This window comes from Mustelus asterias, chromosome 10, assembly GCF_964213995.1.
Source record: "Mustelus asterias chromosome 10, sMusAst1.hap1.1, whole genome shotgun sequence".
Taxonomy (NCBI): Eukaryota; Metazoa; Chordata; class Chondrichthyes; order Carcharhiniformes; family Triakidae; genus Mustelus; species Mustelus asterias.
In genome coordinates this window covers 74,543,901-74,570,131 of record NC_135810.1, presented here as the reverse complement: position 1 = coordinate 74,570,131, position 26,231 = coordinate 74,543,901, and the positions used below count along the sequence as shown (strand labels likewise).

The 26,231-nt window shown below is 40.4% G+C and overlaps 1 protein-coding gene across 1 annotated transcript in view; it reads right to left on the bottom strand.

Annotated features, from left to right (window-relative positions):
• Positions 1-26,231, bottom strand: part of LOC144499679 (mitogen-activated protein kinase kinase kinase kinase 4-like) — a 308,944-nt gene that overhangs the window by 90,017 nt on the left and 192,696 nt on the right. Inside the window, 5 exon segments of the mRNA XM_078221948.1 lie at positions 1,337-1,547; positions 5,980-6,052; positions 10,405-10,580; positions 19,659-19,737; positions 22,902-22,956. Of these exon segments, the coding sequence (XP_078078074.1) occupies positions 1,337-1,547; positions 5,980-6,052; positions 10,405-10,580; positions 19,659-19,737; positions 22,902-22,956 (594 nt within the window).

The following is a 26,231-nucleotide window of genomic DNA, read 5'->3' as shown; positions in this document are numbered from 1 at the left end:
GCAAATTCAGAACAATAGTGAACAGCAAACAACATTCTGCAACAGTGGATCTTAGTGGGAGCATCCATTAATTTGGTTCAGCCATCAAAGCTGAATATAACTAAAAAGAACCATCATGTTTTCAAGTTAAAGGAGGGTACAATGGCAAGACTGATAGATATCTTAGCACTGTCATTTATCACTTTCCCACCCCCACCATGCAAAGAATCTGTGAATTAAAGAGTAGATTGCAACATTATGCGTCATTAACATTAAAGCACAAAGATGAAAATCTGATCCATTTTCTCCAATTCACAATCACATTTATCAGTCTAGATGAGTAACCAATTACGAGTTGAGAAATAATATTCCATTCATTCTATTATACTGTTATCTGCATTCAATCTCGCTTAAGGGAATCCATGCTTCCTGATGTCATCAACTTCATTATTCCTCATTTCAATTCCATGAGCTATACTTACATACAATGGGCATATGTTTCCACATTTATTTCTAATTTAAACTTAACTAGTGAAATTCAAATGATTTTGTCCTGGGAAGTAGGTAGATAACTGAAACAATGCACATCCATCTGCAGCTTTCTGCAGGGCCCACTCCTTACTGACTTAATTATAAACCTTTTTCTTGAGGATTAATGATATGCCTATTTTAAACTATGTAGGTAGAAGAATTAAAAAAATAAATTTGATATCAAAGAACATCTGAATATTGTTTCAATTTTCCCATGTATGTTCACAACCACAAGGAGCAGTTGAAGCAAAAAAAATAGATGCATTTAAGAGGAAACTTGATAAACACATGAAGGAAAAAGGAATCAAAGGTTAAGCTGGTGCATTTTGAACAATACTGGGAGGGGGTTCAAGGGGAGCATAAACAGCCAAATAAAATATACAAAACAGAAACCGGCTATGTAATTTTACGTGAACCACTTTTCTGTTGATTAATGGTGCACCTATTTCAAAGTGATTGCTATAGCCAATACATACCAACTTAATGATCAATAATACATCTGATCTGTAATGCCTGGTCTGAAAAAATACTAAGAGCATAAATGCACAACTAAGAGCAAAAAAGTAATTTACAAAAAATGGCATGGCAAGAAAGCCGGGTATAGTTTTTGTAAAGCTAAAATCAATGCTTTATAATTGCATTGTTCAATTGTGCAACACACTAAGCATTTGTTAAAAGTTATTACTACAAGTTACAAGACTGAACTTGCCTATTGCCTCTTGCCTCAATCCACTTGACACAAAGTGTAATATATCTTTAAGGCATTCCAATATCTCCAACACAAAATTTCTCCAAATAGCGTCAAGTTTAAAAAAAAAATTCCTACTTCTTCAAGTCGTCGTCTTTGTTCCCTTTGTTGCTCAATACGTTTTTGGCGCTCTGCTAGGAGCTGTCTTTTATACTCTTCCTGCTCTCGTAGCTGCTGTTCTTGAAGGAGTTGTTGCCTGCGCATAGCCTCAGAACGCTCTTTGTTCTCTTGCTGCAATCTCAGGAAGTCACGACGAAGAGTTGATTCTCCAGGCACATTAACAATTGAGCTACAAGATAAAGAGATTATTTTTCCCCCAATGTCCTCTTTCACAAAGATAGGTAAGAACACGATATGAAACAATGAGTTTGCAAACAAATTTGGATGCAAAAAATGGCCCCATGAATGGAAGGTATCTTTTCATACAGACAAGTGCTACACAGTGGGCGGGATTTTACAGCCTCGCTTGTCCCAAAACCGTAAAATCCCATCTAAGGTCAACGGACTTTCCCATTGTCCGCCACTCGCCCGCTCTGATTCCTGTGGCGGACAGGACGGTAAAATTCTGGCCTATATATCTGGTAAGGGCAAGTACAAGCATGTATATACCATGGAGGATTGCATACTCAAGGCAGCAGAGCAGGAGAAAAAAAAACTAAGGACTAGCCATGAATTAATTATTGATAAGACCATTTAAGAAAACCATTTAGAACATAGAACATAGAACATTACAGCGCAGAACAGGCCCTTCGGCCCACGATGTTGCACCGACCAGTTAAAAAAAACAAACTGTGACCCTCCAACCTAAACCAATTTCTTTTCGTCCATGAACCTATCTACGGATCTCTTAAACGCCCCCAAACTAGGTGCATTTACTACTGATGCTGGCAGGGCATTCCAATCCCTCACCACCCTCTGGGTAAAGAACCTACCCCTGACATCGGTTCTATAACTACCCCCCCTCAATTTAAAGCCATGCCCCCTCGTGCTGGATTTAAGATGCACAAACATGAAGCTAGATACATAGTTAAATATCTTGACCAGCTACATCAAAATACTTCCTTTGGTTTCTGTCTCTCACATCATTGGGCATTTCAGTCCTTGAAGAAAGGTCCATAACAGCACTACTTGATTGATACCAAGTTTAAGAGCTTTTACATTTCAAAACAGAGTTGGAGTGTTGGGATAATGTGACCAGGATATTCAAGCCCTGTAAATGGCAGATAATGGCAAGCCAACCAAAACTTCATCGACTTCAACAGGACCAGAAGATCCCATGAGCAGATGGGGCTAGAAAATTCCAGTCTATATCTCAAAAAAGTGTAAATTTTGAAAAGGAAACATTTTAAAACAATGAAGGAATTGGAGAGATTGTTAAGCTGGATAAGCAAAAGAGCACTTGGAGACATCAACTCAATTGGTAAAAGCATAGGATTACACCTCCTGAAACTTACTTGAAGTGGTTGGAAAGCAATTCAACAGAGCTTTTTTTTCTTAATCAGACTAGGTTTTCCTTTCCTCTATGTTTTGCTTCACCATGGCTTTAGGCAGGAAAGTTGGTTGAGAATGGAACAGGCTCAATGGGCCAAATTGTCTTTTCTTGTCATTTCTCAAATGTTCATAAACAATTAAAAACTTTTAGATCTCAATACAAATGTAAAGAATTTTATAAAGTGATTTTTTTTCTATGATGCAGCCCAAGTTTTGAAAATTCAACTTCTGCACGAGTACAAAATAAGCAAATATGATTTGTGTTAGGAAACATTTTGCGCATCAAGACTTTTTAGAATTTCCCCAAAACTTGTAACAACCTTATTTTCAACAACGTTACTTTGGTGGTTACACTTGCTGCTCTTGTGGACATAATTCAGGCTGACTTGTGATGAGGTATAGATTAGACAGAATTAACAGCATTTAGCTCAACCAGTCTGCACGTGTTTACGCTCCACGAGATTCCCACCACCCTATTTCATGGAATATTCCTTTCGCCCTTAGCTGCTTAGCCAGCTTCCCCTTAAATGCATTAATACTATTCACCTCAACTTCTATATCCTGACCAAGTTTCTAGGTTAAAAAAAAAATTATCCCAAATTCCTGATTGCAATATATTAATAAATATTACATATTTATGTCCCCTAGTGTTCCACCCCAAAAATTCCAATCAGATACTTAGCAGAAATTGGAGGGGAGGTGATGGCCGAGTGGTATTATCACTTGACTATTAATCCAGAAACACAGTTAATGTTCTGGGGACCCAGGTTCAAATTCCACCAAGGCAGATAATGGAATTGGAATTCAATAAAAAATATCTGATGACCACGAAACCACTGTCGATTATCAGAACCCATTTGGTTCACTAATGTCCATTACGGAAGAAAATCTGCCATCCTTACTTTGTCTGGCCTACATGTGACTCCAGAGCCACAGCAATGTGGTTGACTCTCAACCGCCCTTTGAAATGGCCTCGCAAGCCACTCAGTTCAAGGGCAATTAGGGATGGGCAATAAATGTTGGCCAGCCAGCGATGCCCATGTCCCACGAATGAAAAAAAAATTAACCAATTGATCAGAGTACTGTTCCAAAGATCTCTTGGGCCTTCTGTTTACTTCCGGCCAAGTTTTCCTTTCAAAACCTCTCCTACCATCCCACAGTTGTAGATTCGAGGGTCAACGTGTGTCGTTTGCCTCTTAAATGTAGCCACCACAGATCAGAACTCTCTTGTTTCTAATATTCTTTAACTCTGGAGTTTTGCCTATAGGAGCACTCTCTCACTCTTAATTTGGCTCTCCCTGAAGTCTAACTCATGGTTAATATAGTCTTTCAGTTATCAAAGATTTTGAACCCTTCTAGCCAACGCAAATCATTTCAGCTGAATTCTGCTGAGAGATATTCCCTGCAACATGCTAGCTCTAAACTAAACTGTTTGAAAGAGATGTTCCCTGCAATAGGCTTATTGCTTACCCTTTGCTTTTACTAATGTTTATCCCCAGGTAGCTTGGTCACATGATCCCTTCCTGGAACAAGTTGCTTTTTACAAGAAAAAAACTTCCAGAGAAACCTAGTTTTTAAAAGGGACTATTACCCCAACATAAAATATAATTGTTTCTTCCGAAAACAGTATAAACACTCAGTTCTGATATATTTGTAAATCTTTTTGAAGTCATCTTATTACAAACCTGATCTGTCTTTCAGAGCATATGATAGTCAATTACATTTTTTAATTTCCATGCTGAAAAAGACATCATGACTTGACGTAAGCCACATTTAAGCATAATTTTTTTTGCAACAGCATGGTAAATATTGAGCATCATTACTGGCCGCAGACAGAGCAGTAGTCAGCCCTAACATTACATTTACAGCAATGTTATATAAAACTGTAACTTAAACAGATCAGGGTGAGTGTCTACAGCTAATGGAGGCTAGTCTCAGAACAATCCCTGAATCCCTACTGCCAGCCCAATACTTACTTTACGCTGACTATTTCAGGAAAATCCTTCCAGCTGGCATGCAATCTCAACCAGCTGATGAGGCATTGACCCAAACAAAATCAGAAACGTGAAAATAAATCCATCTGCACTGCCAGTTCCAAAATACAGCAGGTGACAAGTACAAAGACTGAACAAAGAAAATAGACTCTCACAAACATGCCGATAGCGAGATAAGAAGCGCAAAACATTCCACATTCACTTCTGAATGGTAAATGAAATATTGGGCAATGATATTTATACACCCATTGAAGTTGGCCCCATATGCAAAGCATACTTTCAACAATAATTATTGCGATTGTTTTGTGACAATTATTGGTCAACTGTTACATGTGTGATACAGGAAACCTATGCAGAAAAACATTAAAAGTCTCTTTCACTGTCTCTGAAATTAACACCCAGATTTTGTCATTCATTCAAAAATGGCTCCTTTCTCTGGACTTGACTTCCTATGGGTACAGAGTGATTAAGTTAATTTAATGCTCTTGCTCATGATAGTCACCCAGCTCTCAATCATTGTATTGAGTTACTCAAACCCTGGTCCCTTTCTCTTCTAAACCATCCTCAATACATGATAAAGTCCTTTGCTGTGGAGGAGAAACTTCCATTCATCTTTCGCATTACCTGTGGCAACTGAGCATGAGTTAGATGCAGGTTATAAAAGTAGATGTCTGTAGTGATAGAGAACGTTGGTGGAGCACGAGGCTGTGCACAAATTTGCACATGATAAATTCTAACTCTCTGCCACCAGAGGGAAGTACAGAATAGAGAACAGGCACATTTTCCAGAGAGGAGGGAAATGAAAAGTCGGGGGGGGAGGAGAACAGAAGGTAAAAACAGTCAAGAAGACAAGTAACCTTGTGCACCTCACTAATAATCAGCTGAAGGGTACTAATATGAACCTGTAACATTATCTACTCAATCTCTTAGCCAGGGATTGGCTTTACACTTAGCCAGTGTAATTCTGGATTTTTTTTTAAAAAAGTGGAAGAAACTAAAATAAAAAGTGGAAACTGGATGAAAAAGACTAACAAAAGATTATAAAAGGGAAGATTGAGAAAAACTTAGAATCTGCAAGAGGAAGGAAGGTATCCAAATGCAGAAGCCAAAATATTGGCCCATATGGGGCTTAAGATTTTTCGTTATTTGTCTAAATAATTCACCAATCTAGTCTTGTATAAATTCATATAGGACAATGTAATTTGAATTAACATTTAATTAACAAAGCATTGTTACCTTGGTTCTCCTTCCTGCTCAGGCAACTCCTCCTCCTCTTCTTCACTCCCACTGTATTCATATTCAGTTTCATCTAAATTTAAATTAAACATTATGCTTTTACAGCCATCGTGTCTTCAATAGCCAGTTTTTTTGGGGTAGGGAAGGAAGATAAATGTTTATTATTGGACATGGGAGGAAGAGGGGTCACACTTACAGTACAGAGAATCACACAGCACAGGAAATCATCTGGCCAATCATATCTATGCCAGCTCTTTACAAGTGCTATCCAATTAGTCTCCCCCTACCCCATAGCCCTGCAATATCATCCTTTTCAAGTTAATATCCAATTCTTCATTGAAAGTTATTGGTGTTTAGTAAATAATTACTCCGCTACCTAAGAAGCGCAAGAGGGGAAAACCAGAGAACCATACATCAGTTTCACCTAACATCTATCATAGAATCATAGAAAGCCTACAGTGCAGAAGGAGGCCATTCGGCCCATCGAGTCTGCACCGACCACAATCCCACTCAGGCCCTACCCCCACATATTTACCCGCTAATCCCTCTAACCTACGCATCTCAGGGGCAATTTTAACCTGGCCAATCAACCTAACCCGCACATCTTTGGACTGTGGGAGGAAACCAGAGCACCCGGAGGAAACCCACGCAAACACGAGGAGAATGTGCAAACTCCACACAGACAGTGACCCGAGCCGGGAATCGAACCCAGGACCCTGGAGCTGTGAAGCAGCAGTGCTAACCACTGTGCTACCGTGCCGCCCTATTGTCATGAAATTCTATTGTCATGAAATATCTATTGTCATGAAATTCTGAGATTTTATAATTAAAAGGTCGGGTGGCTTCAACATTCCCTGCTAATCAGAGACAGTCAGTATGGGTTTGTAAAGAGTAGGTCATGCCTGTTTGAACTTCAAGAGGTGATTATATGGCTAATTATATAACTAGGGCTTTAAAGAGAGTGCTTTAAATTAAATTATGGGGGAGAAGGGTTCATAGGAGGAGAGATTTAGAAAGTTAAAGAAAAAGACCAATGCAATAATGCAGGATAGCAATGTGGATAATAATAACCAGAGTGCGACAAGAAGGAACAGAGCGTACAACCATAAGCGTGCACCAGCAAATAAAGTCAGAGCGAGCAAGAATGGTTAAAAACAAAGTTCTTTATCTATTGCACACCATATCCATAACAAGATGGATGAATTGATTGTTCAAACGTAAATAAGTGAGTAGGATATGATAGCCATTACAAAGACATGGGCCGGAATTCTCTGGACTCTCATGCCCTACTGCTGCAAGGACCGATAATTTGGTGCTTAGCCAAATTTCCATTCACAGTGGGACCAGAGAATCCCGCTGGCATGAAAGGCGGGAAAATTCCGGCCATGGTTGTAAAATGACCATGGCTGGGACCCGAATATTCGACACTTTGGAAGAACAGTATAGTTGTGAGAAACGATCTTGGTTCAGAGAATCAGAATGTAGAATAATTTTGAGTGAAGATATGAAATAGCAAAGGGAAGTAGTAATTGGAGGAAGTGGTTTATAGTTCCCCCCCCCCCCTCCCCCCTCCAACAGTAGCACACCAAAGGACAATGGATAAATGACGTATAGAGGCTTGTAAGAAAGGTTTGCCAATAAGCTAATTAAATTTTCACCTTCACATAGACAGAATTAATCAAATTTTAAAAGGTAGCCTGGATGATAAATTCATAGAGTGAATTCAGGACTATTTCTTAGAATAAGAAATTTCTGGAACCAACCAGGCAATAGGCTAATTTTGATCTGGTAATTTGTAATATGACAGGATTAATTAATCTCATAATAAAGGATCCTTTGGGTAAGGATGATCTTAACATGACAGAATTTCACATTCAGTTTAAGGGTGAGAAACGTGGGGCTGAAACTAATGCCTTAAACTTAACTAAAGGCAATTACAAGGGTACAAAGACAGGGTTGGCTAGGTTAGAAGGTAAAACAGTAGAAAAGCAGCAGATACTATTTCAAAAATACATCCCATTGAGTAAGAAAGTGTCTACAAAAAGGTTATACCATCCATAGCTAACTAAGGAAGTTAAGGATGGTATCAAATCAAAAGGATGTACAAAAGATCAATGGTAGGCCAGAAGATTGGAAATATTTTAGAAACCAGCAAAGAATGACTAAAAAGTAACAGAGGGAAAAATTAGACAGAGAAAATTTGCAATATAAAAATAGACAGTAAAAGCTCCCACAGATAAGGAAAAGTGATAGTGGGCAGTGGTATTTTAAGAGCAAGACTGGGAAATTAACAATGGGAGGCAAGGAAATGGCAGAGACTTTGAACAAGTATTTTGTATCTATCTTCACAGTAGAAAACACAAAAAGCAAGCAAAGAATAGTAGAAATATCAGTGAGCAAAAGAGAGAGAATAATATAAAATTATCACAATTACTAGAGGAACATATAGAACTAAAGGCTTACAAATCCCAAGGATGACATGCATCCTAGGGTCTCAAAGTAACTGGCTACAGTGATAGCAGATGCATTAGTTGCAATCTTCCAAAATTCGCTAGATTCTAGAAAGGTCCCAGTGGATTGGATAACCACAAATTTAACACCATTATTCAAGAAAAAAGGATGATAGAAAGAAAGAAACTATAGACCAGTTAGACTCGTATGTCATTGGGAAAAAAAACATAATAGCATGCTATTCAGAAAATCATAAATACTGTAAGGCAGGGTCAACATAGTTTGGTAAAAAGGTTTGACAAATATATTAGTTCTTTTAGGATGTGAAAAGCAGGCAGTTAAACAATTGGACGTAGTGTATTTGCATTCCAAAAAGCATTCAATAAGATGCCACATAAAAGGCTACAGCCCATGATAAGAGCTCATGGTATTCGGGTGATGTATTAGCATAAATAGAATCGACTAACTAACAGGAAACAGGGGTAGGGATAAATGGATCATTTTCAAGCCGAAAAACCTTAACCAGTGGAGTGCCACAAAGATCATTGCTAGGACCTCAACAAATTTATAAATGATTTAAATTAATAGCTTGGATGACGGAACCGACTGTCATGTAGCCAAATTTGTCGCTGATACAAAGATAGATGGGAAAGCAAGTTGCAAGTAAGATACAAAAATTCTGCAAAGGGGATATAGATAGGTTAAATGGGTAGGCAAAAATTTGGCAGATGGAATATGATGTGAAAAAATGTGAGGTTGTCCACTTTAGTAGGAAGAATAGAAAAGCAGAATACTATTTAAATGCAGAGAGACTGCAGAATGTTATGGTACAGAAGTACCTGGGTGTCCTTGTACATAAACCAAAAAAAAAACTGTACCAGACAGTGGCGAGACTACAACTGGAGTATTGTGTACAGTTTTGGTCACCTTACTTAAGGAAGGCTATACTTGTGTTGGAAACAGCTGAGAATATTCAGAATTCGGATTGTTAGTATGGTAGGGCAGGTGGATAAAGTGATTATGGTATGCTTCCTTTATTAACTGAGTCAAGAGTTTAAAAGCAGGGAGGTTATACTGGAATTATTATAACGTTGGCTAGACCACAGCTAGAATATTGTGTGCAGTTCTGGAATTCACGTTATAGGAAGGATAGGATAGCACTGGAAAGGGTGCAAAGGATGTTGCATAACTTCCCTGCACTTGTGCTCTATTTATAAAACCATAGGTCCCTTTGCCTTTAAAAAGAAAACATCTATATCAACTTGTCCTTCTTTCTTCAAAGTTTTATGAATGTGAACCCTGGGGTCTCATTCTTTCTTCACTTCTTTTAAAATTGTATCACCTAGCTTATACTGCCTCCCCTCATCCTTTCTTGCAAAATGCTTCAAATGGTGGCAAACTACACATTATGAATCACTGTTATCCCATGTTGCTGCCTCAGGTCAGTTATCTAATCAGAAAGGTTCCACCAGATATATCAGCCATAAAACTCCACGATACATACTGGTGTTGTCTCAGTTGTAAAACAATAAGCTACATATTCTTCAGGTATGAATATTGTAACGGGTCATTTTATAGAAAAATCAAAAGTGTATTTTCAATGCAGGAGAGTCATTTGTGAAGCACTTTGATGAAAAAGAAGAACTTAGCACTCCAGAGGTGAGCTGGCCAAAAGGCAAAGAGAAAAATGCTGGTTTATATTTCACTATTCAGTGTTTGACAATATGGAATGTATTAAATTGATGGTTTGTAACTTCTTGCACACTCAGTATAATGACTGCTTTTACATTTCTCAGTACTCTCCTCTTGTGGGGACAATTTCAAGATGCATATGTATGAATTTTTAGGTTTAAATTCTTGCCCTGGTCAAAGAGTAATGTTCTCATACATAAAATTACTTTATATTTGCTAACTGAAGAAGCCTATGATCAATGTTATTATTTTTTGCAGTGACATCGATATTGCACCACATACCTTTTTCTCCTCTCTTCTTCCTCGTTCTGTCAATATGATCTTTCAACTGGATTCGAACTTGCCGTTCATTTGGCTGATCACGAATAAATGGATGTTTTAACAGGTGTTCAGTTGAAGGTCGTTGCATGTAATTCTTCACCAAACAACTCTCAATAAAGCTAAAAAATTTCTTTGACCTGCAAATGTGTAGAAAAAAGATTTGCTTGAATGGCCAATGATGTGGAAAGTAATTTCAGACAGAATTACTTTATATCTATTTGCTAATTCTACCTGGGGCTTTTTAAACGTGATACACAGCAGCACAGCTGACTTTGTTCAGAGCCCTAAATCAAGTTTGCCATTAAATTTCAACTTAAAATGACAGTTCATACCTGCGCAAGTATTTACTTCAAACACTACCTTCAAACAAGTCTTCACTTAGATCAACTACAGTATTTAATATTTTTTACTAAAAAACGAGATGTTACTGAAAATTTTCATCTTGTGCTCATTAGGACAAATGCAAGAATGGCAAATTTCAAACGGTCACAACAGTTTATAACTACAGGAGAAAGGGGGCGCTGATTGGTTGACAGGTCGACCCAGACTGGCCAAAGCATGGGGAAAGCAATGGGGAACTATAGACCCTCCAAGCCTCCAGGTCATTCAAAAACGCACAAGGCTTGAACATATTCCTTTTGTTTGCAGAGAATGGCTGCCTTTTATGAGGTTATGTCACTTCCAGCAAGCGTAAATAAGTCACATTATGTGCTCAAGTGATTATTTTAAATTGGAGACCTAACCTCTTGCTCCATGCATATTTCTGATCCTTTATTGATACAGTTGCAATCTTTGAATGTAGGCATATGTAAGGATTTTCTTACACACCTTAATGTACTCCATCCCCTGCTCAAATTAACTTCCGAGAGTGGACCAGTGTAATGCATTCCCTTTCCTCAACATGCTATTTTAGATTCTCCACTATGGTTTATCACAAGCCTACCTTCACCGGCAATGTGTGTTTTGGAACAACATACGTGTTGGGGTTCATATCGCAACACATGTTCTAAGACTAACCCAAGCCATTTGCTCATCTTGCAAGTTTGATACAGAAATAGAGTGCACCAAAACTATCCTGCAGAACAATGGCTATACTGAATGGATCATTATTCACTGCATACCATGCAAACTTACAAATGGATCAAAGGCTGCCATATTCAGACCCAAAATGTGTGTGGTCTACCTTAAACTACCCTGGGAACGCAAAGTATCGCAAAACTTTGAACAACAGGTCAAGCAAGCTGTTTCACACTGGTCTTAAGAGGTATATCATATTCCACCTATAGGATGTTGCCGGCAGTCCAAAAAGATGCTCCATCTACCACACAATTGGACAATGCAGTGTATGAATTTCAGTGCTGGCGCAATGCCAGGTACATAGACTATGTCCCAGTGATTGGCTGATCAAAACAAACATATTCCTTTGGCTGCTTGTACTAGATGTGATTGCATAGTTGGGCAACATTTGCTGAATAATCCTGAGTGTGCTAATACCTACACTGCCAAAAAGATAATCAATTGAGCTCTCCAAACAAAAGGAACATGTTCAAACCTTAGTCTTGGTTTAATTACCTGGTGGCTTGGGGAGCCTGCAGTTCCCCACTGCTTTCTCTATGGCAATGCCTTGGACAGAGGCAACTTGCCAACCAATCAGCACCGCTTTTCTCCTGTATATAAATTGTTGTGGTGTGAAATTTGTCATTTTTATGTTTGTCCTGATGAGTGCAAAACAAAAAGCTTCGGCAACATTTCTCCCTTTTCAGCAACATTCAAGTTCTGCGCTACCAGGAAATTGTTTATTTAATAGTACACAAGACCACAAAATGGCCATGTATATTTGCAAATAAATACGCACAAACAAACAGCTTCTCAGGAACTTGCAACACAAGGATATAATGGCAGCTTACACAATTAACAGCTGTTACCCTTTAACACCTGCGCCGAGGGAGGGGGAATTTGATGTAAAACTCGTTGGGCCTGTTGCCAGGAGACCACCTATAGGCAGGTAGTGGACTTCAGCCCCAGTGAGGAACTGTGTGATTGTTTCTGTGTCTGTGTGCGTGTAGAGGGTGGGGGTGCCCTCCATCAGATAGATCTCAACAGCATCATCAATTTAACCTTTGGTAGTTGAGCCTAATTAGTTACCCAGCCCTACCAGGCATGTCACTGGTGGCAGTCAGATACTGCCTCTGACAAGGTTGCTCAGTGTAGGAATTCATAGAATCCCTACAGTGCAGAAAGAGGCCATTCGGCCCATCGAGTCTGCACCAACAACAATCCCACCCAGGGCCTGTCCCCATAACCCTATGTATTTACTATGCTACTCTCCCTGACACAAAGGGGCAACTAAGCATTGCCAATCAACCTAACCCGCACATCTTCGTGACTGTGGGAGAAAACCAGAGCATCGGGAGGAAACCTACACAGACATGGAGAAAACATGCAAAATCCACACAGACAGTTACCAGAGGTCGGAAATGAACCCAAGTCCCTGGCGCTGTGCGGCAGCAGTGCTAAGCACTCAGCCACTGTCACCCCAATTGTTGTAATAAGATTCTCTAATTCTCCCCCCTATCCCACAGCACTATATAAAGGTAGTGAAATGCGGTGAAAGAGATCTGTACATGTTTGCCAAGATATCTATGAATCTGAGGCCAAACATTGGGCGACACAGTGGTTAGCACTGCTGCCTCACAGCGCCAGAGACCCACGTTCGATTCCAGCCTTGAGTGACTGTCTGCATCGGTTTCCACCAGGTGCTCTGGTGTCCTCCCACAGTCCACAGATGTGGAGGTTAGGTGGATTGGCCATGGTAAGTTGTCCCTTAGTGTCCCAAGATGTGTAGGTTAGAGAGATTAACCATGGTAAGTGTGTGTGGTTACGGGGATTGGGCCTGGTTAAGAAGCTCTATTGAGAGTTGGTGCAGAATCGATGGGCCGAATGGCCTCCTTCTGCACTGTAGGGATTCTATGAAATTCATTTTAATGTTATACAGGCCTTTGAGGGTCAAAAGTAACCCCATCACATTGCTGTATTACCAAAGATAAAGATACCTACCACCCTGTCTAGAAAATTAGTTGGAAAAACTATTTTTAAAAATCTGTAAGCAATAAAACAAACGTACATAATTCAAAATAATTATTCAGAACTCTTCCAATTGGGCGGCAAGGTGGCACAGCCGTTAGCACTGCTGCCCCACAGCACCAAGGACCAGGTTCAATTCTAGCCTCGGGTGACTATGTGGAGTTTGCATATTATCCCCGTGGGTTTCCTCCCACAGACCAAAGATGTGTGGGTTAGGCGGATTGGCCATGCAAAATTGCTCTTAGTGCCAGGGGAGACTAGCAGGGTAAATACATGGGGATACAAGGATAGGGTCAAAGAACAAAGAACAGTACAGCACAGGAAACAGGCCCTTCGGCCCTCCAAGCCTGTGCCGCTCCTTGGTCCAACTAGACCAATCGTTTGTATCCCTCCATTCCCAGGCTGCTCATGTGACTATCCAGGTAAGTCTTAAACGATGTCAGCGTGCCTGCCTCCACCACCCGACTTGGCAGCGCATTCCAGGCCCCCACCACCCTCTGTGTAAAAAACATCCCTCTGATATCTGAGTTATACTTCGCCCCTCTCACCTTGAGCCCGTGACCCCTCGTGAACGTCACTTCTGATCTGGGAAAAAGCTTCCCACCGTTCACCCTATCTATACCCTTCATAATCTTGTTCACCTCTATTAGATCTCCCCTCATTCTCCGTCTTTCCAGGGAGAACAACCCCAGTTTACCCAATCTCTCCTCATAGCTAATACCCTCCATACCAGGCAACATCCTGGTAAACCTTCTCTGCACTCTCTCTAACGCCTCCACGTCCTTCTGGTAGTGCGGCGACCAGAACTGGACGCAGTACTCCAAATGTGGCCTAACCAGCGTTCTATACAGCTGCATCATCAGACTCCAGCTTTTATACTCTATACCCCGTCCTATAAAGGCAAGCATACCACATGCCTTCTTCACCACCTTCTCCACCTGTGTTGCCACCTTCAAGGATTTGTGGACTTGCACACCTAGGTCCCTCTATGTTTCTATACTCCTGATGACTCTGCCATTTATTGTATAACTCCTCCCTACATTATTTCTTCCAAAATGCATCACTTCGCATTTATCTGGATTAAACTCCATCTGCCACCTCTCCGCCCAATTTTCCAGCCTATCTATATCCTGCTGTATTGCCCGACAATGCTCTTCGCTATCCGCAAGTCCAGCCATCTTCGTGTCATCCGCAAACTTGCTGATTACACCAGTTACACCTTCTTCGAAATCATTTACATATATCACAAATAGCAGAGGTCCCAGTACAGAGCCCTGCGGAACACCACTGGTCACAGACCTCCAGCCAAAAAAAGACCCTTCGACCACTACCCTCTGTCTCCTATGGCCAAGCCAGTTCTCCACCCATCTAGCCACTTCTCCTTGTATCCCATGAGCCTTAACCTTCTTAACCAACCTGCCATGTGGGACTTTGTCAAATGCCTTACTGAAATCCATATAGACGACATCCACGGCCCTTCCTTCATCAACCGTTTTTGTCACTTCCTCAAAAAACTCCACCAAATTTGTAAGGCACGACCTCCCTCTTACAAAACCATGCTGTCTGTCACGAATGAGATTGTTCCGTTCTAAATGCACATACATCCTGTCTCTAAGAATCCTCTCCAACAACTTCCCTACCACGGACGTCAAGCTCACCGGCCTATAATTTCCTGGGTTATCCCTGCTACCTTTCTTAAACAACGGGACCACATTCGCTATCCTCCAATCCTCAGGGACCTCACCCGTGTCCAAAGAAGTGACAAAGATTTCCGTCAGAGGCCCAGCAATTTCATCTCTCGTCTCCCTGAGCAGTCAAGGATAGATGCCATCAGGTCTGGATGGGATTGTTGCCAGTGCAGGCTCGATGGGCTGAATGGCCTCCTTCTGCACAGTAGGGATTCTATGAAATGTTATGCACTCTTTAGAAGCTCTTAGAATAAGTCTTTATGAATCTGATTGCAATTAAGAGTTGGATTTTTCTAAGATTGGAAGGATCCCATTCTTAGGCTCAATTCCAGACCAGAAACGCAGAGGTAGCTTTGCAAGACATCAGCTGGATCTTCCCAGAGATGGCTTTGCAACCGGAAGTCCTGTCCAATTCAGGACTGCAGATGGACATGGGAATCGGCCGGTCTAACAGGGGGACCTGCAACGAGGTCTGGCCTACAGCTCCATCGTGAAATGTGGGCACTGGAGATGTAGGTAGACAGTGATTATGGCATCATAAGATTTAGGTTAGCAATGAAAAGGGCCAGGAGCAATTCAGCATGAAAATAATTAATTGTCAAAGGATCAATTTCAAAACGGTGTGAACACATCTGATCAAAGTTAATTGGAATCAATGAATGGTTGACAAAATCGTAATGGAACAATGGGCTGCCTTTGGAAAGGAAATAGTGCAGGTACAGTCCAGGTACATTCCCAAGGGAAAGGTAGGACACACCAAGGCAGAGCTTCCTGTATAACCAAAGAGATAGAAAGTAAAATGAAGCAGAAAAGGGGGTGAATGAGAGATGTTAGGTTAATAATGCCTGAATAGAGAATGCACAAAGGGGGAGTGAAAACAGAAATAAAAGGAGAAAAGGGACGGTATGAGAAGAGACAGGCAACTAACATAAAGAATCTAAAATTCTTCTGTTGGCATAAAAACAGTGAAAGAATAATAAAGGGAGGGATGGGGCCAACGAGGGACCTAAAAGGAGACTGACAAATGGAGGCAAAGGTACTAAATAACTAAGATACTGAACAAATTTTACATTTGTCTTTGCTGAGGAAGAAAATGCTGCCAAAATCATAGTGAGAGGGGAGGTAATTGAGACAATTGATGGGCTAATGATTGATAGAGATGAGGTATTAGAAAAGCTGCCGATAAAAAGTTGTTAAAATCACCAGAGCTGGATACCATGCATCAAGAATATGAAACAAAGAAAAGTGTGGAAATTGAGGAGGCACTGGCCATAATCTTCCAATCTTGCTCAGATACAGGAGTGGTGCCAGAGGACTGAAGAACTGCAAATGTTACAACATTATTCAAAAAAGTACAAGTCCAGCAACTACAAGTAAGTTAATATAACCTCAGTGGTGGGAAAGCTTTTAGAAAATACTGTTCCTGGACTAAAACAACAAATCACTTGGAGAAATGTGAATTAATTAATGAAAGCAAGGTTGTGTTTGTCAAAAATAAATTGTGTTTAAGCAAGTGGACTGAATTTTTTGATGAGGTAACAAGGGAGGTCTTAGGTTACTGCAGCTGATGTGGCGTACATGCACTTCCAAAGGGTGTTTGATAAAGTGTCACATAATAAGCTTCTCAGCAAAGCTAAAGCCCATGGAATAAAAGGGGCAGTGGCAACATGGATACATTGGTCAAGTGACAGGAACCAAGTATAATGGTGAATAATTGGTTTTCATACCAGAGGAAGGTATACAGAGAGGTGCCCCGGCTGTTAGTACTAGGACTGCTGCTTCTCTTGAAAAATATTAATGGCCTAGACTTGGATGTGCAGAACACAATTTCAAAATTTTGCAGATGACACAAAACCTGGAAGTATTGCAAGCTGTGAGGAAGGTGGACCTCAAGGGGGCAGAGGCTTCAAAGGGACATAGACTGCTGGATTGGGTGGACAAATTAAACTTAATGCAGAGATGATATGTTTTGGTGGGATGAGCAAGAAAAGGCAAAATAAAGTAAATTACAGAATTCTGAAGGAGGTGGAGGAGCAGAGGAATCTGGGGTGTACAAATACAAATTTTTGCCAGTGGCAGGGCAGGTTGGGCAAGTATGCAGAGGCCTTGGCTTTATAAACAGAAACAGAGTACACAAAAGGAGCTTATAATAAATTTACAGAAAATTTGGTTTGGCCTCAAATGGAAAATTGTGCCCATTTTGGGCACGAAACCTAAGGAAGGATCTGGCCTCCTTCAAAGCAGCATTAGTGAGGGTGCAGAAAAGATTAACAAGAATGGTTTGGATAGATTTCCATCCGGGCTTGTTTTCCTTAGAGGAGAGAATGTTGAGAGGTTTTGATAGAGGTGTTCAAAATCACGAGGGGCCTATCATGGGGGAGAAACTGTTCACAATGGCAGAAGGGTCGAGAACCAGAGGACACTGATTTAAGATGACTGGCAAAAGAACCAAAGGTGAGAAAAGAACATTTTTACACACCATGTGGTTAGGGTCCAGAATGCATTTTCCAGAGTGTGGTGCAGGCAGATGCAATCATGACTTTCAAAAAGGAATTCAGTAATTATCTGAAAAGAACAAAAATTGCAACGCTATGGGGAAAGGGTAAGGGTAAGAGACTAGCTGTGCCGCTCTTGCAAAGTGCCGGTATGGACACGATGAACCAAATGGACTCCTTTTATGCTGTAAACATTCTGCGACTCTGGAGTATAGGTCAAGTGTGCTGAGGCGATCAAATGGTTGCGAGTTATTCCAGCGAGCCAAGAAAACAAAGGTGTGAACTCTACCTTGGCCAGAGGTTATTTGCTGTTAACATTTTAGAATGTGAGCCATTGGATAACCTGTGCATTTTAATTAAACAACCATATCACATCTCAAATGTTATGGTGAAGAATAAAACTCCTTATAACTTAATTTATTTGGATTTTCTGAAAACCTGTGACATGATCTGAAAGCATTAAAATTCAAGGGAGAGAAGTTAATGCAGGATTGAGATGCAACATCCAAATGGAACGTTGTGGGGGGTTGAAGGCACTGATCTGATTACTGTAGAGGTTGATGCTTGGAATGCTGTTGATTCTTACAAATGATTCAATCATAGAAATTTTTTTTTTTCAATACTTTTGTGGGGTACGAACATTACTTGCCAGGCAGGCCAGCATTAACTGCCCACTCCCAATTGCCCTCAAGGTGGTGATACGGTTCTAAGTCAGGATGCATTGCAAAATGGTCAAATTTGCAAGCAACACAAGAAAACAATAGGGACACAGAATACTATTTATAGTATTCAGATAAATCATATTATGGGTTGTGAAAGGGAAATTAAATTTAACACTGACCAATTCAAAATATGCATGTGAAAAAGAATCAGCATCACATGTTTTAAATGAAAAGAGCAGAATTAACTTTCAACACAATCTTCTTTCATAAAAAAATTTAATAGAAGTTTTTATGAAAGATAAATTTAACATGTCAAATGCCTACTTATTTGAGAGGGGATTTTCACTGTGGGTGAAAATGGCAACGCCGGTGGAAAAGCGCACGAGACCACATGAGATTTCCTATCAACTCCACATTACACTGCCAGGAAACCCATGGCTGGGGCGTGCCATCAGCAGGACCAGAAGAGATCCTTCCAGATATGTGCACGTGTGTTCCCCGATGTTTGCGGGGGGGGGGGGGGGGGGGGGGCTCTCCATCAGGCTCCGCTCTGCCAGAGCCACGCCCCAGATTTACTTTACTTTGCATGGAGTGCACTAAAATCTGAAAACAGGAGTTAGCTGTGTAGCTGCAGAGCTGCACACCAATTTTCTTGCCTCAGCCTGCACTCTGCGTGCGCTGTAGAGAATTCTGCACACTCTGGGCAAGATTTTCCCTAAGAGCAGCAGGGCATTGTGTGGTAATGTTACTGGAAACTTATATGGATTAGAAAATCTATAAGGATTGTTGCCATCAAGCTGAGTTTATTTAATCCAAACTTTTTTTTAGGATTTGGGCAGACTGACACAAAAAAATTGTGATATAATGTGCTAAAACCACAGAGTAGGAATATACATTTGAAATGATTTTACAAGAAAAGTACTAATCAATTAGAAATCAAAACACAAAAAAAAATCTTACACTTGATTGGGAACAGAATGGACAAAACAATGGGTGGAAAACCACCTTTTACGAAGTAGCAAGAATTAAACAGCTGTTACATAAACATAAATTAAGTTGTTATAATTCAAGTTGCATCGGTCATGAATTCGTCAAGCCAGTGTTTTGCACTAACATTGTGCTGATCTCTCTCTCATTCACAACACCCTTTCATCTGCACTTTGAAAATGCAATTTGACCAACAGTGAGAAATTAACAATAGGCTTTGAAAAGTCAAAGAACTGTCAAAGGAAAAGTCAAAGCAATTAAATTGCTCAAACTTTGCCCACTGACACAATTGTACTAACCATTTCTTAGACTTCAGTCGTGGGGGCGGATTCCTGGGAATGAGGAAGAGTGCTCTCATTGGGTGCATGTCGCAGAGGGCTAAAAGTAGAAATACGAAGAACAGTTGCATGAACTTCAAAGAAATATAAATTAGCCAAAGCAAAATGAAAATTCATGATTTATTTCATGAAATTTAAATCATTTGAGGTTCATCTGTTAATTCTCCACCCACTCTCCTCTAACCTACTGTGCAAGTCAACAAGATGCATGGATTTTAGCCCAGAAATTATAATGTGACTACATCTGACTGTAAGGATCGCTGTTTGATTTATATTCTTAGCATCTCACAAATTATATTTTCTTAGACCACCTCTCATTATCAACTTGATATGGGGAGGGCGGGTAAGGAAGTACTGAAGGGAAAGAAATCTAATGCTAGATATGAATATGAATTAGCCAACTGGCAGCGTGTGAAATTAATTCAGGATTGACTCCTTGCCAGCAGAGAATGCCCCCGAGCCTCACTTAAAACAAATTTCTACGTTTAACTTGGTCTCATTCTATTAAAAATGTTTTTTCCCCAGAATCATATCAACTCATTTTCTCCAGATCACAAGTGGTTTGGCATTTAAATGATAAATCATGTGCTGAAGAAAGCTTCAATGCAGCCACATGCCAAATGGTAGCTAACTAGTATCAAAAAATGTTTTAAAAATATAATTTTGAGCATTGCTGGTAATCCACAATCTATAATAGGGAAAAAAACAATTATAGCTCTACAGAACCAGTATTGTGATCTGATTAGATTAGATTTTCCGATCCAGTTGCATATATTTGATCATTATACCACTTGCTTACTTCATTTTATAAATGAATTCTAAATGATATGGCACTTTAACTCAGCATATTGGTTGTGTTATTTAAGTACTGATACTAAGAATGCACTAAATATACTTTCATGTAAAACACAAAACACTTTTATGGAATAAAAGCCATGTGTTGGAAAAACACAGCAAGTAAGGCAGCATCTGTGGAGAGAGAAACAGTATTAAATTTTAGAGTCAGAAATGACTCTTTTTCTTTGATTGCCAGTACCCGCTGAATTTTGCTTTTATTAATACTTTATGGATCTGCACTGAAGAGAAGAAGTTATGTTGATGTGCAATGAATCACACTTACAAGTCCCAAGTCACAGTAAACACAGAGCATCTATTTTACAATATCACAATGACTACTGAGCAGATCGGTGTTGGAGGCTATTCAATCCATCTTTGCTACTACATCTGTAAATACATGCCCCATCATGTCATTTGTCTCAATGTTTTTTTTTATTCCAATGAAGTACCAGCAAACTGTTCCAAATAATGACCATTCTACATAGGCAGGGGCATGTGTGCACAGTCATTAATCGCATTCACAAATGAGATTGAGAGCCACAGCACTGACCCCTGGAGCACTCCACTGAGTACTTCCTTCTGCCTGCCACCCTGCCATTAGTCTCCGAAACAAGTACCTGTTGTTTCCTTTCCTTCAACCAATTCTTTATCCAAAACCATGGTTGGGATTTTCCAACCCTGCCAGCACAGGCATGGTAAGAAGTTTAACAACACCAGGTTAAAGTCCAACGGGTTTATTTGGTAGCAAAAGCCACACAAAAGGTGTGGCTTTTGCTACCAAATAAACCTGTTGGACTTTAACCTGGTGTTGTTAAACTTCTTACTGTGTTTACCCCAGTCCAACGCCGGCATCTCCACATCAGCACAGGCATGGACATGGGTGGAATGGGAAAATTCAGATAGCAGCCAAATGTGTTACTTTTACCCACTGTCCAAATTTTCCTATCCCACCCACAATGATGCACACTGTGTCCTACCCCACATTTGTACACTGAGTTCTCACTACTCTTTAGTTTCAGAGGCTCGTTTCAGGAGCAGTCTTTCATAAGGAACACACCTCCCATTCGCAACAGTAAATAGGATTGGACTATTTCCTCGTGAACAAACATAAAAATGTTTTATTGGAAAATCTATAAGTTCTTAGTAATTTGTTCCATTATCTTATTAGTTTCTGAAGATAGACTGATGCAATTGCCCAAATTAGATTTGCTCCCTTTCTTGAAGATAGCTTGTTTTCTATCCAGTGAGACCTCTCCAGCATTCAGTGACTTATTCATCGTCATCAGTACTTGGCAAATTTCATCCCAATATTCTTCACAAACTCTGGGAAGAGATCTCATTAGTCCCTGCAGATTTCTGTATTTTGAGGCCTTTAAGCCTGCCTGGAACCTCATGTTTGGAAAGTTGTCTGCAAAGTTACATGTTTATTTCCATGAATACATGACACTAGTGTCGGCGTTCAACTGAATACTTTAATGTAGTAATCAGAGCACTTTACGGTTTTCTATTCAGCATCAGTTCATTTCTACTGGCATCCTTTAAGCTTTTCATCTCTCTTGCTGATGCTATGGGAAGAATTTATTATTGTTTAGTAATTCTATCTCTCTGCCCTTCTGATCATATTTTTAAAAATAATTCCCCCATTGGAGTCTCCTATCCTTCTTTCGAAAGTTATGAGGGTCAGCTTTCTTTTCCTTGTCCAACCCCTCCCACCCAATTCTCTTATAGATCCATTTATTATTGTGATTTATTTAGGATAACTGATTCTGAACAAAATTCTGAGTTACAGTCCATATTGATCAACTTCACTTTTCCCAGACTACCTTTGCCTTATTAAATTATCACATTAACTCAATTATCCATTGAGTTGGGTGATGTGTGACCTTTCGACACCATTAATAAGAGTTTAATCCTAGTGACCACTGAATACATTCAAAATAACTATGGTACTCAACGCTCTTTTATTTCCTAACTTTGTTATAATTATTAAGCTAAGCTAGGAATGGAAAACACTTCCATTTTATGCACTTAAGATCAATATTTAGTTTTCCCAGGTAAGTTGCAGAGACCAGATATAGACAGCAAATGTCCTGGGCACTCTCCTACAATGTGCCTCCACTCCAATCTTACAGGAGCATACCATGTCCTAGTCTGGCATCAGTTTGCCCATTTATAGCTGATTCATAGCAAATCATAAGTTGTCTTGTATGGCTCAGCAAACTCATTTAACTTAGGACTCTCAGCCACAAGATGATGTCATCCCATCAGTTTGACTGAATTTAAATGTTGGTCTCGGATAAATCATAGCATTTTAATCACACAATTGGCCATTCCAACATAACTTACACATTTTATCACATTACTTACGAGGTGCTCCTTCTGCCATTTCAATAGCTGTGATTCCCAGCGACCACAAGTCACTCTGCAAGAAAACAAGACATAAACAGCTTTTTCAGCTTTTAATTATGTAGTTATTCTGTGATTGCAGAAAGTGATTCAATTCTGCTATACATTAAATTATTAATGCCCAAGTAAAAATTCAATGATAAATGTAAATCAGGAGGTATATATTAATTGCATAAATGCACAAAATGCAACAAATGTTCAGCATATCCCTTAACATCCAAGAAATATTACACTGAAATTTACTATCAATTTTCTGATGCGTACAATCTATTGATCTGATAACTGGAGAAACCCACAAGCCACTGACCTAACAACTGTACCAAGAAATATTAACCATCAAGGTCCTAGCCAGGGATTTCTGTGTCTGAGCATCACAGAGTAGTGTGGTTTTATTAGTAACGTTAGAAAAATTATCAATGCAAAATTCACCAGAAGGATACAAAGACAGCGAAGTTAAATCTTTTGACGGGTGGCATGGTCTAGGGATCTCGGCTGGGATCTTTGATTTCTATTTACTTCAACAATTTGTACATAAAGGATGAGAATGGTAGCAGAGTCCTTGGATAGCGTCAAATTAGAAGCATGGTAAATTGGGGGAAAGAATGCTGGAAGACAGATATGTCAGTGAAAATGGAGTTTGCACGTTCTATCCGTGTCTGCGTGGTTTTACCCCAGGAGCTCCAGTTTCCTCCCACAATCCAAAGATGTGCAGGTTCTGGTGGATTGGCCATGCTAAATTGTCCCTCAGTGTCCCAAGATGTGTAGGTTAGGGGGATTAGGGATAAATATGTGAGATTATGGGGAAAGGGTGGGAGGGTGGACCTGGCTAAGATGCTCTGTTGGAGAATTGGTGCAAACTCGATGGGCTGAATGACCTCCTGCACTGTAAGGATTCTATGAATCTAAACAGATGAGAAATGACAGAAGGTACGGTTCAATGCACTGAAACATGAAAAATACTTTGAAGAAACATTGTTGAGTTTGTGCATCGAAGGATCAGTTGCTACAGTTGACAGTATTGCATGCAGTTCTAGACACCCCAAAAGAGAAGATACTACAATCATGGAAACAATATAATGAAAATTCAGGAAAATGACACCAGAAATGGGGGGAAATAGTTATTAAAAAGGCTTTATTTCCCCACTGGAATACAGGTTTAAGGGGCACCTATTAGGCATTTTAAATTTAGAACAAAAGGATTGGTACCACCAATGGAAATCCATGATGGGAAAAGAAGAACAGCATCAGAGGAAAGAAGAAATGAAGTAGATTGTTTTCATAAAAATGATCAAAACATGGAATGTGTTATCACAAGTCGCTATTGAGGCAGCGGAATTCTCCCAAGAATATTCTACGTGTCAAATTCGCGTGAAAATTGGAGTAATTCACGCTGTTTTTTTCAGTGGGAGTTCAGAGAAGAATCTCCCACATTCTGTGCACTGCAGAGGCCACCAGCATGAATATCATTAAATTTCAGAGGGCGGGGCCTATTCCTGCTGAACAGACCACTACAAATGCGCTGATTTGTCAATGCTGAGATCGGCACATGTGGAGTGGCCTTGCACTGATGTCTTCCCGATTGCTGGCCAGCTCAATTGCTGGCCAATCCTGCGACTCCCGCATCGCCGGCTCTCTGCTCCCCCCCTCCCCGATAGCTCAATTGCTGGCCCCCCTCAACCATTCCCGGGCCCAGCCTGACCCCCAATTTCAAGCCCTCCCCCCCCCCCCCGACCCCCAATTTCAAGCCCTCCCCCCCCCCCCCGACCTCCGCAGGCTGACCACCTTCCCCACTCACCTCCCGGCCTGCCCCAATCGCTGGCCTCACCAATCCGTATGCAGAGCGGCAGCGAGACCCCCCCCCCCCCCCAACTCCAGCAATCGCCCCTATGCCCTGCCCCCACCAGACCTTGCCCCATATCCCCCGCCCCCTTGGCACCGTCCCATGTCTGATGGGAGAGAGATGCTAATAGGCCCAGACACTTCAGTTCTGGGCCCGCTAATCACATTCAATTGAGATTAAAATTACAATGTTAGTGGTCTTTGCGCCTCCTTGCCGATTTCCGGCACTGGGAGACGGTAATGGGGTGCGAACAAACCCCACGAATCAGCCGACGCAACAATCTCCTGGCCTGTTGCACTAAAAAAATTGGCGCAGCGGGATGGGAGAATCGCGGCCTATGACACGGAATTTAAGCATTGAATATTAAGAAAATGTAAGATCATAGAGGGAAAGAGCAGCAAAATCAAAATAGATTCAATAGCTCCAGTTTAAAAGAAGCATCAGCTGATGCATGGATGTGTTGAGTGGCCACCTATTGTGCTCTAACTCCTTATACAAATCCCGTTGTTTCTATCTGAAGACAATCCTCAGACCTGGTTTGAAGAAGTTTTTGTTCCTGAAAGTGCAAAGGAAATAAATAAACAGAGTTGAAATGATAGAAGTTCAGAAATACTCGAAGTTGATAACTGAATTTGGATGTTAATTCAACTCTCTTATGCTGTTAAAACACAGCTGGGAACAGAGGCCTACAGGGGGTACAGTGCAACATTCTGTATCAATTCAAAATCAATATGTTGCTGTTCTCCCCTAAACTCTTCTCTTTCATTCCCTCTAGTCCAGTTCCCCTCAACTCTCATATGCAGCTACTAACAGAATTCCAACTTTAAAATGGCAATTATAATAAAATTTGTCCAAAATACTTTCAAATAACAACATACAGACTCACCAGACACAACATTTTGGGAAATGTTAGTAAGCAATCATATTTTATATTAACTTGGTGTCTTACCCCCAGTGTTACAACAAGACAAAATATGAACTATCTCAACTAACAGCTTTCAAAAAAAAGTTTGAGGTCATTTCAATTTATAATTGGATTTTTCTCTTTATTCCTTCATGGGATGTGGTTGGTGTTGGCATGGTTAGGATTTATTGCCCACCTTGGATTCCCTTAAACCGAGTGGTTTGCTGGGCCATTTCGGAGGGCAGTTGAGAGTCAACCACATGGATGTGGGTCTGGTAGGTCAGACTGGGTAAGGGTGGCAGATTTCCTTCTCTAAAAGGACATTTGTGAACCTGATGGGTTTTTACAATAATCAATGATCATTGCCGCCATCACCATTACTGGTACTAGCTTTTTAATTCAGATTTATTAATTAACTGAATTTAAATTCTACCATGGTGGGATTTGAACCCCTTCCCCAGAGCATTAACTTTGTCCTCTGGGTCACTCGATCAGACATTACCACCACATCACTACCTCTTCAAATCAATAAAGTGAAGCCCAAATG